This window comes from Gorilla gorilla, chromosome 11, assembly GCF_029281585.2.
Source record: "Gorilla gorilla gorilla isolate KB3781 chromosome 11, NHGRI_mGorGor1-v2.1_pri, whole genome shotgun sequence".
Lineage (NCBI taxonomy): Eukaryota > Metazoa > Chordata > Mammalia > Primates > Hominidae > Gorilla > Gorilla gorilla.
This window is the reverse complement of record NC_073235.2, coordinates 122,233,175-122,244,916: the sequence shown is the minus strand read 5'-3', so window position 1 is coordinate 122,244,916 and position 11,742 is coordinate 122,233,175. Positions and strand designations below refer to the sequence as shown.

The window sequence follows — 11,742 nt, the reverse complement described above, 5'->3', positions numbered from 1 at the left end:
TTCCTGGCAGAGGCCACACAGTTTGGCACATTTATAAAAAAGTAAAACAGAGTGGGGTGGGGGAGACAGAAGCATGAGGTGTCCAGGTTGGCATGACAGACACCAGACATGCACCGTGCATTTAAACCCCTCCCCAACTCCCTTCCCAACCCAGCCCAGAGCAGCACCCCCCCCCACCCCCATCTCCTGCCACTGCCCTCAGGCTGGTGGCTTTGCAGAGGCCAGGGGACCAGGGTGAGGGATGCTACAGTTTGCCCCATAGACAAGGACAAGAACCCTTAGATGAGTCTGGCTGCGAGGCAGGGCGATGGGAAGGAAGGTAGCCCCTCCGCGGAGACATGCAGGAGGTGGCCCATGGGACCCTGGCAGGGGGTGAGGAGGTGGGGCTGAGCCTGGAGAAACCCTACCAGTCAGAAATCTAAGGCAAGGGTCCCAGCGTCCCCTCCAAGCCCACCCACCCCCCCCACCCACACACACACAGACACACGGGCAACACACTCACAACCCTGAGCACACCCCAATGGGGTTCACACCCCGAGTTCCTCAGGAGCCTCTTGGGAGCTTGGAAGGGGGCTTTCCTCTCAGGCCAAGACTCGCCTGAGACAATCCTCCCTTCTAGTGACCAGGCCAGCCCTCTCCAGGCTGGGGAGAGGGACAGCCAAAGCCAGGAGGCTGAGTGGCAGCCTAGCAGGCCTCCTCGAGCTGGCAGAGCTGGTGACTGCAGAGTCTAGACAGGCAGATACGGCTATACCCGCACCGGGGGGCCTGAGCAGGCTGTCAGAGGTCCCCGGGACCCATACTCATAGTCCGCATCTGTGGGTGAGGCCATGAAGGAGCTCAGGGAGCTCCCGGTCTGCCGGTCTCGGAAGCTCTGGATATAGCTCTGTGGGGGAGCAAACATAGGTGTGAGTCCCACCGCAGAATCCTGCCCTAAAAGCCACCTCTTCCTGAATTCCCACAAGCCTGACACTTCTATAGACTGCCGTAGACCCAGAGTCCACAGCCCTGAGACCCCACCACATACCATATCCCACTTAAAACCCATACTCAGGAACCTTTCCCCCAATTCCCCCACCAGCTGGACCCGCCAAGCCCCTGGTGCATGGGCTCCGATGCATGGACAAACAGTCCATGGACAAACAGGCCTTCTAGATAGCAACCAGCCCGTGGGGAAAGCCCAGTCCTGTTTGGACAGAGTTTCCACACTTCCTTCTCATTCTGGCTGGATGGGCTCAGGGAGCTCACCGGGGAGAGGACGTCTCCATTGAAGCGTTTGATGGGCACTGGCCTGCGCCGATAAGCAGGGTCTGGTGGCCCAGGCCTGGGAGGAGCCCGGGGACCTCTGAGGGGAGCCCGAGGAGGTCTCTTTTTCCGCCTTTTCTCCTTGCGATCTTCCTGCTGCCGAATCCGCATCAGTTGCACGCGTCGGCGCTGCCGGCTGATGACCACTGTGGTGGGATGGGTAGAGAAGGAGCTCAGAGGACGGTGTGCCTTATTTCCCTTGAGCCCTCCCTCTCTCATCCCACCTGTGGCTCTAGGCTTCCAGATTCCTCTTGTCCATAACCCCTTACTTCCACCCTGTCACTTCCTTTCCTGGTCTCCTACCTCTCAGAGGGGACTTCCCGCTGTTGTTCTTTTCTTCCATAGGTCTTTATGGAAGATTCCTAGGCTTCCAGGTACCCCCTTCCAGGCTGTCATCCCTCTCCCAATCACCTAGGCCAGCCATCATCATCTTTCCACTGGACAATCACAGCTGCTGCTTCACTGGTTTCCCCCTACACTTGCTCCCTCCAATGCTTTCCACACTCGGCAGCAGAATGAGCATCCCAAAAGCTAAATTAGATTCTATCCTCCCCTACTTTAAACCCTCCAGTGGTTTAAAGTCTCATTGCCCTTCTAATAAAATGTGGAGTGCTTCTTACGACCCAGAGGGTCCACGCAATCACTGGCTCCCACACCTCACCTCCCATACTCCTGCCCCACTTCCTCAAGCAAGCTGAGCTCATTCCTTCTCAGGGCCCTCGCCCTTGCTGTTCCCTCTTCTCTAGCTCTTTGCATGGCTGGCCCCTTAGCCTTCAAGTGCCTGCTTACATATCACCTCCTTCAAGCAGCCTTCCCTGACCACCCTAACTCTAGTAGCTTCCATAGGTCACTCTTTCACCATTATCCTGCACAATGTCTCTGTCATATCACTCTACACAACTGGAATCATGTTGTTTGTTTGCATCTCTGTTATCTATCTCCTGCCTGCCTTGAATCCATAAGGACAGGAACCTTGTCTGTGTTATCTCTGCTGTATCCCTGGTGCCTGGAATGGGGTTGGTGCGGAGCCAGCACTCCATATGTTGTTGTGGAATGAATGATGGCACCTGGGTGCTATCCTCCCAGACCCTGAGCAAGTCAGCTCTCTACCGCCATCGAGGCCTTCTGCTGCTGTCCCCCACTCCCCAGTCACTCGGCCCCCAACCCATCCCTGGCCACCCACTCCTCTCATGTCCACCTTGGCCTGTGCCCCCTTACCTTCCGTGTGGGAGTCCCCCTCAGCTGTCACCCTCCACTGCACCAGAACGCCCATCAGGCTGAGCAGGGGCCAGAGTGCCAGCAGGGCCCAGCTTCGCCAGCAGAGTGGGGGCACAGGAGCAGCCCGGAGTCGCTCCACCACGTAGCGCCCCAGCAGTAGCAGCTCGGCGAAGTAGTCAGCAGCAGTGGCGATCAGCGCAGCACCAGTCACGGCGGTGGCCAGGGTGGTGAGTGGGCGGGGCCAGCGCAGAGTGAGCAGGGCACAGAGCAGGCCGCCCCCCAGCAACAGCCCCAGTGGACCCCACACGGAGCCTGGCTGGTAGTAGGGTGCGGAACCCAGCAGGGCAGCAGCTGCGAGCAGCAGGCCGAGCAGCAGCCCCACCAGGAAGAGGCCCACGCTGCGCACTAGCATGGCCACCAGCCCGCAGAGCAGCCCGATGCCCAGAGCGATGCCCGCGCTCGCCCCAGCACTCAGCTGTGTCTCTAGCACCCGCTCTCGGTAGCAGAGGAGGAAGATGACCACCGAGCCAAACAGCAACCCAGTGAGGAAGAGCACTGCCTTGAAGCAGCGGTAACCTGGAGGGGAACAGGGGCTAGTGAGGGGCCAAGATGAGGGCACCAGGCTGGAGGGAGCAGGTCCAAGGGGTCAAGGACATGGGAGCCCAGGGGAACCAGAGACAAAGACACTAAGATCAGAGAATTGAGGGTCACTGGAGTCATGAGGGCATCAGTGATGGGGCCATTGAGGTCAGGGGAGGTTAGAGAGATGGCTGTTGGTGGTCAATGGGAAGGCAAACATAACCATTGAGATCATGAGGGTTGATGTATTTGAGGATCACAGGAGTTAGGATAAATCTTTTGAGTCAAGAGTGAATTCGTGCATTGGTGTCTTTCGGATCATAGGAGTCAGAGAGATAAGTCACTGGGGTCCCAAGGGGATCAGCAAAAGAGTCATTGGGGTCTTTGAGAAGGGATTGCTCACAGAGATGAGGTATTTGGAAATCATAATACCCCCCGCCTCGAAGGGCCGGGCGTGGTGGCAGCACTATGGGAGGCCAAGGCGGGTGAATCATGAGGTCAGGAGTTTGAGACCAGCCTGACCAACGTGGTGAAACCCCGTCTCTACTAAAAATACAAAAAATTAGCCAGGCATGGTGGCACGCACCTGTAATCCCAGCTACTCAGGAGGCTGAGGCAGGAGAATCGCTTGAACCCAGGAGGCAGAGGTTGCAGTGCACCAAGATCGCACCATTGCATTCCAGCCTGGGTGACAGAGCGAGACTCTTGTCTCAAAAAAAAAAAAAAAAGAAACTTGAGAGGTGAGGGTCACACAGGTTCAGAAAGATGAGTCTTTGGGGGTCACAGGGCTTCAGAGATATGGCACCACTGAAAGGTTACAAAGAGGACAGAGTAGCAGCATTACTGGGGAGTTGTCCCAGAAAATGAGGTATTTGTAGGTTAGGGAGATTGACAGAAATAGAATCATCGAGAGTATAAAACGATTTCCAAGAGAGAGGAACACTGAGACCAAAACAAGGAATTACTGGGATCACAGTATGGGGAGGGGTGATCGGATAATGAGGTTATGGGAATTAGAGAGGAGTAACCAGGGATCAAAACTAGGAGTAATAGAGGGGGTCAGAGGGATGGAAGGTAATGACATAACTGGAGGTGAGGGGAGGTGGAGGTCACTAAGGCTTACATGAGGTCACACAGAATCAAAGAGAAGGAAACAGTGTTTGTGGAGTTTCAGAAATAAGGAGGTTATAGGGCCATTAGCCCATTAGAGATACTTGAAAGGGTGAGGGAAGTGGAGATTCTGAATAGTTGGAAAGATGGAAATCAGAGATGGGGGTCAAGGAGTCAGGGAGAGCCAAAAAGAAAGATAACAGAGTAGAGTCACTTCCAGGAGTGGGGGGAAGTATGAGAGTCCAGGAGGCTCGTGATCAGAGAGGAGTAGGGCGTGGACAAGGGCTCAGAGTCCATGAGCCTGGGAGTAGTGACATCCAAGAGGGGTAGGATGTCAGGAAGCCCAGGAGAGGGAATATGAGGCTGCATTGAGCAACATGCAGAGGGAGTGGGTACAGATATGGAGGGGGTGAGGTGATACAGAATCCTTGGAGGCCCAGAACGTGTCCTGAACCCTTGCGGGGGGCACTTCCTCCTGCCTACTCTTCAGTTGTTCAGCCCAGAGTTTGGGGGAGGAATGGGAGGGACCATCTGGCTCCCAACCCTGTCTACCCACCCATTGCAGGGGGAGGCTGCAGAACACAAGTCTTGCACTACCTCTGCCCAACCTGGAACCCCAGCCCCCAAGACTCATTTGCCCCCACTGGTCCCACTCACCTACAATTCTCCTGGAGGCTTTCCTTGGGCCCCCAGCCCATAGAGCTCACTCTCCTCTCTGAAGTTCTGTAACTCTTGCTGCAAAGCCACTGGTCACTTACTCCCATTATACTGGGCCACTAGCCCATCTGGCACCTTTATGCATATTAGAAAAAGGTGTGCCTTTCTCTAGGCAAAGCAGCTTTGTGCCAAGGCCCAGAGTTTGTCAGGTAGAGCATGAGCTGGACTTTAGCCCCCACTTGCCCACTCAGCTGAGCTCCCTTATTTAGTACCCGTCCTGTACAAGTATTCACAGCAGCTCTGATTACCAGAGTCTGCCTTGTAGGCTGGATGGATGTGTGTGACCACCATCCAGCCCACTCTAATATGTATCCCAGGTGTAAATGCTCCAGGGAGTCTCCTCCGTGTCAGACAATATGCCCTGTGGTAAGGGACCATGTGTAATAACCCTGCTAAGTGTTTTCAGTGGCTACCTAGCACAGTTACCCAAACACATCCTCACCACAATAGCTACTATTTATTGAATGCTTACTAATTCTTACAACACTACATGAGACAAATATTGTGATCATTGTTCAGATGAGAAAACTGAGGCTCAGACAGATTAATGTGCCCAAGACATCACAATTAGTAACTGCAAAGCTAAGTAAATTCACACTCAGGTGTGCCTAATCCAAAAACCTGTTTTTCCTATAATCTAGAGTCTAGACAATCTATAAATGTGTGGGATGAAAGAAAAGGAAGAATTATTCATGATGGTAGAGGGATTCAGAGAAGACTTGGGGGCCCAGAAAAAGAACTCGGGGAAACACTGGGGAGCCCAGGTGAGGGATGAGATGGGGATCTCACCGAAGAAGCAGTAGACGACTCCAAACAAACAGCACATGATGCAGACGAGGGCCGGCAGTGCCTGGTACCTGCGCTCCAGGGGCTGTTCACAAGGTGCACCCCAGAAGGCATCATCTGGCTCCGGGGGCAGCAGCTGGAACCGCAGTGTTGCCACAGTCCCCGGCATAGTGCTGGGAATAGAAGGGAGTCACCCTCCCAAGTTAACCTGACAGAGGGAAAGTTGGGGTCACGGAGGAGTCCTGGGTCCCCATCAGGATGGGGGTGGGAGAGGGATTGGGAGAACTCAGCAAGGACAGTGGACAAAGGAGTGGTATCCACATTTGTGCAGCTCTGGAAGCATCTCTGGAGTGGGGAGCAAAGACAAAGGGAAACAAAAGTGCCTAGCTATTGGAGGCTGGGATGAAGTTAAAAGAGGGACGGGAGTCAGGGGGGATGAAGGGAGCGTGCTGCCAGTGAGAAGGAGGCAGCCAAGAGATTCATCTGTGGGCGGCTCAATATGGGATTGTCCAAGATTTACCTGGGCTGGAGGCGACCTGAGCTTCTGAGTGAAAGAGGCTGTGCAGAGGCCCGAGGGGCCGGGGTTGCGGGGCGCCAGAGGCTCCAACTGACTGGGGTCCAGGGAAAGTCCGTCGTGCGAGGAAGGGGGCTGCTGGGCCGGAGAGAATGGTGTCGGCGCGGTGGCGGCGCCGCTCCACGTCCAACACCGGCTGGCACTCCAGTCCCGCGGCGCCCGGGAACTCGGGCTGGGCCTGAGGAAGGGGAAGGCGCAGGAGCCGGGGCTCGGGCCGCCCCAGAACCGCGGCCCCATGCCCTGAGCCCGCCCGCGGCCTTTGGTGCTGATGGACAGCTCCGGCCTCTGCTCCTGACGTCACTCAGGGCGCACCATCCAGGCAGGGGCGGGCTGCTTCTGACGTCACCTGGGACGCACCAACCACGCCGCGGGAGGCAGGGGACTCCGCCCCCGGCGTCTCCCTCTCCCGCACTGAGGAGGGGGCACTTCCGGGGGTCCTTCCCCTTTAACCTCCCCCTTCTCCTCCCTCTCCGGTAGCGAGAGCCCGAGACCCCACCCCGGGGGCGGGGCCCTTGCAGTGACACGTCGGACAGCTGCGGCCGCGGCTGAGACTCCAGTGCCGAGCGCAAGAACCCTGCGCAGCCCAGAGCAGCTGCTGGAGGGGAATCGAGGCGCGGCTCCGGGGATTCGGCTCGGGCCGCTGGCTCTGCTCTGCGGGGAGGGAGCGGGCCCGCCCGCGGGGCCCGAGCCCTCCGGATCCGCCCCCTCCCCGGTCCCGCCCCCTCGGAGCCTCCTCTGGCTGCTCTGGGGCTTCGCCGGGGCCCGGGACCCGCGGTCCGGGCGCCATGCGGGCATCGCTGCTGCTGTCGGTGCTGCGGCCCGCAGGGCCCGTGGCCGTGGGCATCTCCCTGGGCTTCACCCTGAGCCTGCTCAGCGTCACCTGGGTGGAGGAGCCGTGCGGCCCAGGCCCGCCCCAACCTGGAGACTCTGAGCTGCCGCCGCGCGGCAACACCAACGCGGCGCGCCGGCCCAACTCGGTGCAGCCCGGAGCGGAGCGCGAGAAGCCCGGGGCCGGCGAAGGCGCCGGGGAGAATTGGGAGCCGCGCGTCTTGCCCTACCACCCCGCACAGCCCGGCCAGGCCGCCAAAAAGGCCGTCAGGTAGTGATCGGCTGCGCCCGCTCTACCCCCTGGGCAGCGGCCGGGAAGCGCGCGGGGAAGTCGCCCCGGCCCGGGTTGGGCTCCGGAAGGAAGGGGCTGGCGAGCCAGGAAGTCTTTGGGCCCCGATAACTTCCGATGGCCCTGCCTTCCCGAGAGCCGTGGGGCCAGTCCGAGACTTTCTCTGGGCCCTATCCCGGCCTGGGCTGAACTTACTGGCCTGTGTCCTAAACCGGCTCGACGCGATGGCACCCCAGAGATCCTACTAGCTCCCTGGCTGGGCTGCTGGTGTTAGAGAAATGACTTGTATATAGGGTGAGTGTATAGAGACAGGGAAAGAGAAAGGAGAGAACTAGGATTTACCTGGATCTCTTGTTCCTGAGTGGGTTACAAGGGCCACCTCAGGGTGAGATGGGGGAGGGAGGAATGTACCTATCTCATTAATGTCTCTGCTGATGAGTTGAAATAACTTCTAAGTAACATTGGGTTCAAATGCTGGTTCTGCAATTTACCTTCTGCCTTACCAAAAGGTAAGTTCCTAGAGCCCCTGAGTGCAGTTTGCCCCTCCCCGCAAAAACACTCAGTACACCCCTATGCCAAACGTTCCTTTATATCATTTATGTGAGGCATTTATGGCATAATGGCATATTTATATAGAAATGAGTAGATACGTGGTGTGTCCAGTGTTTGGCTGGGTGCTTTAAACAGATATAATCAGTCCCATTTTACAGATGGCTCAGGTTAAATAACATGCTCAAGGACATAACTACTAAGTAGCGAACCCCGGAGTCAGACCCACAATATCTCTCTCCTATCTGGGTGGGTATTGCCATCTCCCAAATGCAAAGCACTACCTGTTTAAGACCATTTCGTTTAAATCCTCATGACCCCTGGGAGAGAGGGTTTATTTTTAACCTATTCATAGGTGAGAAAACAGATACAGAGAAGACGTGACCTGCCAGAGTCTGTGCTGACCACCCCCCCACCCCCCGCCCTGTTGTCTTTTTGATAAGCTTGTGCCATCTCCTCCCCTAGGACCCGCTACATCAGCACGGAGCTGGGCATCAGGCAGAGGCTGCTGGTGGCGGTGCTGACCTCTCAGGCCACGCTGCCCACGCTGGGCGTGGCCGTGAACCGCACGCTGGGGCACCGGCTGGAGCGTGTGGTGTTCCTGACGGGCGCACGGGGCCGCCGGGCCCCACCTGGCATGGCAGTGGTGACGCTGGGCGAGGAGCGACCCATCGGACACCTGCACCTGGCGCTGCGCCACCTGCTGGAGCAGCACGGCGACGACTTTGACTGGTTCTTCCTGGTGCCTGACACCACCTACACCGAGGCGCACGGCCTGGCACGCCTAACTGGCCACCTCAGCCTGGCCTCCGCCGCCCACCTGTATCTGGGCCGGCCCCAGGACTTCATCGGCGGAGAGCCCACCCCCGGCCGCTACTGCCACGGAGGCTTTGGGGTGCTGCTGTCGCGCATGCTGCTGCAGCAACTGCGCCCCCACCTGGAAGGCTGCCGCAACGACATCGTCAGTGCGCGCCCTGACGAGTGGCTGGGTCGCTGCATTCTCGATGCCACCGGGGTGGGCTGCACTGGTGACCACGAGGTGGAATGATAAGCTATCCCACTGATACCTCCTTGTCATGTTCAAATCCCTCTGAGAGGCAAAGGGATGTTGGAGATACAGGCCTGCTTTTCCATGCCAATTCGGACATTTATTTTCTATCTCTGTGACCCCCAGTAAATTACTAAATATCCTGGGCTTCAGTATCTTCCTTTGTGCCAATGGAAATAATTATTGCTCGGGGTTGTTACAAGGATTAGAAAAAATCAGGGAGCCTTGTACATAATAGGCATTTGATGTTAGTTATTATTTTAGCCCTTGGACAGCTCTGAGACAGGACGCATGCCCATTTCGCAGATGAGCTAGCGGAGGCATGCTGAAGGTCACACAGACTCACAACTGGTCAAGGTAGACTTAAACCCTCAGACTGCACGTCCACAACAGGTCATAGGCTGAGGAGATGAGACACTTACTATGAGACAATGGAAGACAATGCCAGCTCATCACAGATCCCTTCCCTTCCTCTCCCCAGGGGGTGCATTATAGCCATCTGGAGCTGAGCCCTGGGGAGCCAGTGCAGGAGGAGGACCCTCGTTTCCGAAGTGCCCTGACAGCCCACCCTGTGCGTGACCCTGTGCACATGTACCAGCTGCACAAGGCTTTCGCCCGAGCTGAACTGGAACGCACGTACCAGGAGATCCAGGAGTTACAGGTATGGTCTAGGTCGGGGTGGCGGAGTGACGGGGACAGGATCTGAGAAGTCACAGAGCCCAGAGAAATGACAAGTTAGCACTAGAATCACAGAACAAAACTACTTCCCAGCCCCTGCCTGTTTTTACATTCTCTGATGAGCCTCCAGGCTGTGTATGCTGGGGAAATGATAGGTATGGGCCCTGGGTGGGCAGAGGTTGGCAGGGGATGAGGGGCCCATCCTGAGTGGCACCTACTGCCTACCCAGTCCCCCAGCTGTGTGCTGCTCCCTCTGATCTGTCCCTTGCTCATGGCCTGTTTCTCTGATCCAGTGGGAGATCCAGAATACCAGCCGTCTGGCCGTTGATGGGGACCGGGCAGCTGCTTGGCCCGTGGGCATTCCAGCACCATCCCGCCCAGCCTCCCGCTTTGAGGTGCTGCGCTGGGACTACTTCACGGAGCAGCACGCTTTCTCCTGCGCCGATGGCTCACCCCGCTGCCCACTGCGTGGGGCTGACCGGGCTGATGTGGCCGATGTTCTGGGGACAGCTCTAGAGGAGCTCAACCGCCGCTACCACCCGGCCTTGCGGCTCCAGAAGCAGCAGCTGGTGAATGGCTACCGACGCTTTGATCCGGCCCGGGGTATGGAATACATGCTGGACTTGCAGCTGGAGGCACTGACCCCCCAGGGAGGCCGCCGGCCCCTCACTCGCCGAGTGCAGCTGCTCCGGCCGCTGAGCCGCGTGGAGATCTTGCCTGTGCCCTATGTCACTGAGGCCTCACGTCTCACTGTGCTGCTGCCTCTAGCTGCGGCTGAGCGTGACCTGGCCCCTGGCTTCTTGGAGGCCTTTGCCACTGCAGCACTGGAGCCTGGTGATGCTGCGGCAGCCCTGACCCTGCTGCTACTGTATGAGCCGCGCCAGGCCCAGCGCGCGGCCCACGCAGATGTCTTCGCACCTGTCAAGGCCCACGTGGCAGAGCTGGAGCGGCGTTTCCCCGGTGCCCGGGTGCCATGGCTCAGTGTGCAGACAGCCGCACCCTCACCACTGCGCCTCATGGATCTACTCTCCAAGAAGCACCCGCTGGACACACTGTTCCTGCTGGCCGGGCCAGACACAGTGCTCACGCCTGACTTCCTGAACCGCTGCCGCATGCATGCCATCTCCGGCTGGCAGGCCTTCTTTCCCATGCATTTCCAAGCCTTCCACCCAGCTGTAGCCCCACCACAAGGGCCTGGGCCCCCAGAGCTGGGCCGTGACACTGGCCGCTTTGATCGCCAGGCAGCCAGCGAGGCCTGCTTCTACAACTCCGACTACGTGGCAGCCCGTGGGCGCCTGGCGGCAGCCTCAGAACAAGAAGAGGAGCTGCTGGAGAGCCTGGATGTGTATGAGCTGTTCCTCCACTTCTCCAGTCTGCATGTGCTGCGGGCGGTGGAGCCGGCACTGCTGCAGCGCTACCGGGCCCAGACGTGCAGCGCGAGGCTCAGTGAGGACCTGTACCACCGCTGCCGCCAGAGCGTGCTTGAGGGCCTCGGCTCCCGAACCCAGCTGGCCATGCTACTCTTTGAACAGGAGCAGGGCAACAGCACCTGACCCCACCCTGTCCCCGTGGGCCGTGGCATGGCCACACCCCACCCCACTTCTCCCCCAAAACCAGAGCCACCTGCCAGCCTCGCTGGGCAGGGCTGGCCGTAGCCAGACCCCAAGCTGGCCCACTGGTCCTCTCTCTGGCTTTGTGGGTCCCTGGGCTCTGGACAAGCACTGGGGGAGGTGCCCCCAGAGCCACCCCCTTCTCATCCCAAACCCAGTTTCCCTGCCCCCTGACGCTGCTGATTCGGGCTGTGGCCTCCACGTATTTATGCAGTACAGTCTGCCTGACGCCAGCCCTGCCTCTGGGCCCTGGGGGCTGGGCTGTAGAAGAGTTGTTGGGGAAGGAGGGAGCTGAGGAGGGGGCATCTCCCAACTTCTCCCTTTTGGACCCTGCTGAAGCTCCCTGCCTTTAATAAACTGGCCAAATGTGGACTTGTGATTCAGAGGTTTTGAAAGGGTAGGCAGGCGTGGGGGAGGGAGGACTGGCTGAGCACCACAGGCTCCCCTGCCCCTG

General features: G+C 58.3%; 2 protein-coding genes across 4 annotated transcripts; one reads left to right on the top strand and one right to left on the bottom strand.

Moving 5' to 3' along the window:
• Positions 1-16: 16 nt before the first annotated feature.
• TMEM198 (transmembrane protein 198) lies at positions 17-6,634 on the bottom strand. Of its 2 annotated transcripts, none has more exons than XM_004033260.5 (5): positions 6,233-6,634; positions 5,716-5,920; positions 2,521-3,096; positions 1,246-1,448; positions 17-883 (listed from the first exon to the last, which is right to left on the bottom strand). In XM_004033260.5, exons 2-5 carry the CDS (start codon positions 5,879-5,881, stop codon positions 746-748), a joined length of 1,083 nt encoding a protein of 360 aa, XP_004033308.2. In that variant the 5' UTR covers positions 5,882-5,920; positions 6,233-6,634; the 3' UTR covers positions 17-745. The 2 variants fall into 2 exon arrangements, with proteins under 2 accessions (XP_004033308.2, XP_018877456.2); XM_019021911.4 differs by having other exon boundaries at positions 5,716-5,885.
• Positions 6,635-6,780: 146 nt separating this feature from the next.
• On the top strand, positions 6,781-11,660 carry CHPF (chondroitin polymerizing factor). Of its 2 annotated transcripts, none has more exons than XM_019021909.4 (4): positions 6,781-7,385; positions 8,418-8,991; positions 9,482-9,661; positions 9,972-11,660. In XM_019021909.4, the coding sequence occupies exons 1-4, from the start codon at positions 7,072-7,074 to the stop codon at positions 11,229-11,231; spliced, it is 2,328 nt and encodes a 775-aa protein (XP_018877454.1). In that variant the 5' UTR covers positions 6,781-7,071; the 3' UTR covers positions 11,232-11,660. The 2 variants fall into 2 exon arrangements, with proteins under 2 accessions (XP_018877454.1, XP_018877455.1); XM_019021910.3 differs by having other exon boundaries at positions 7,072-7,385; positions 8,418-8,967.
• The last annotated feature ends 82 nt before the right edge of the window (positions 11,661-11,742 follow it).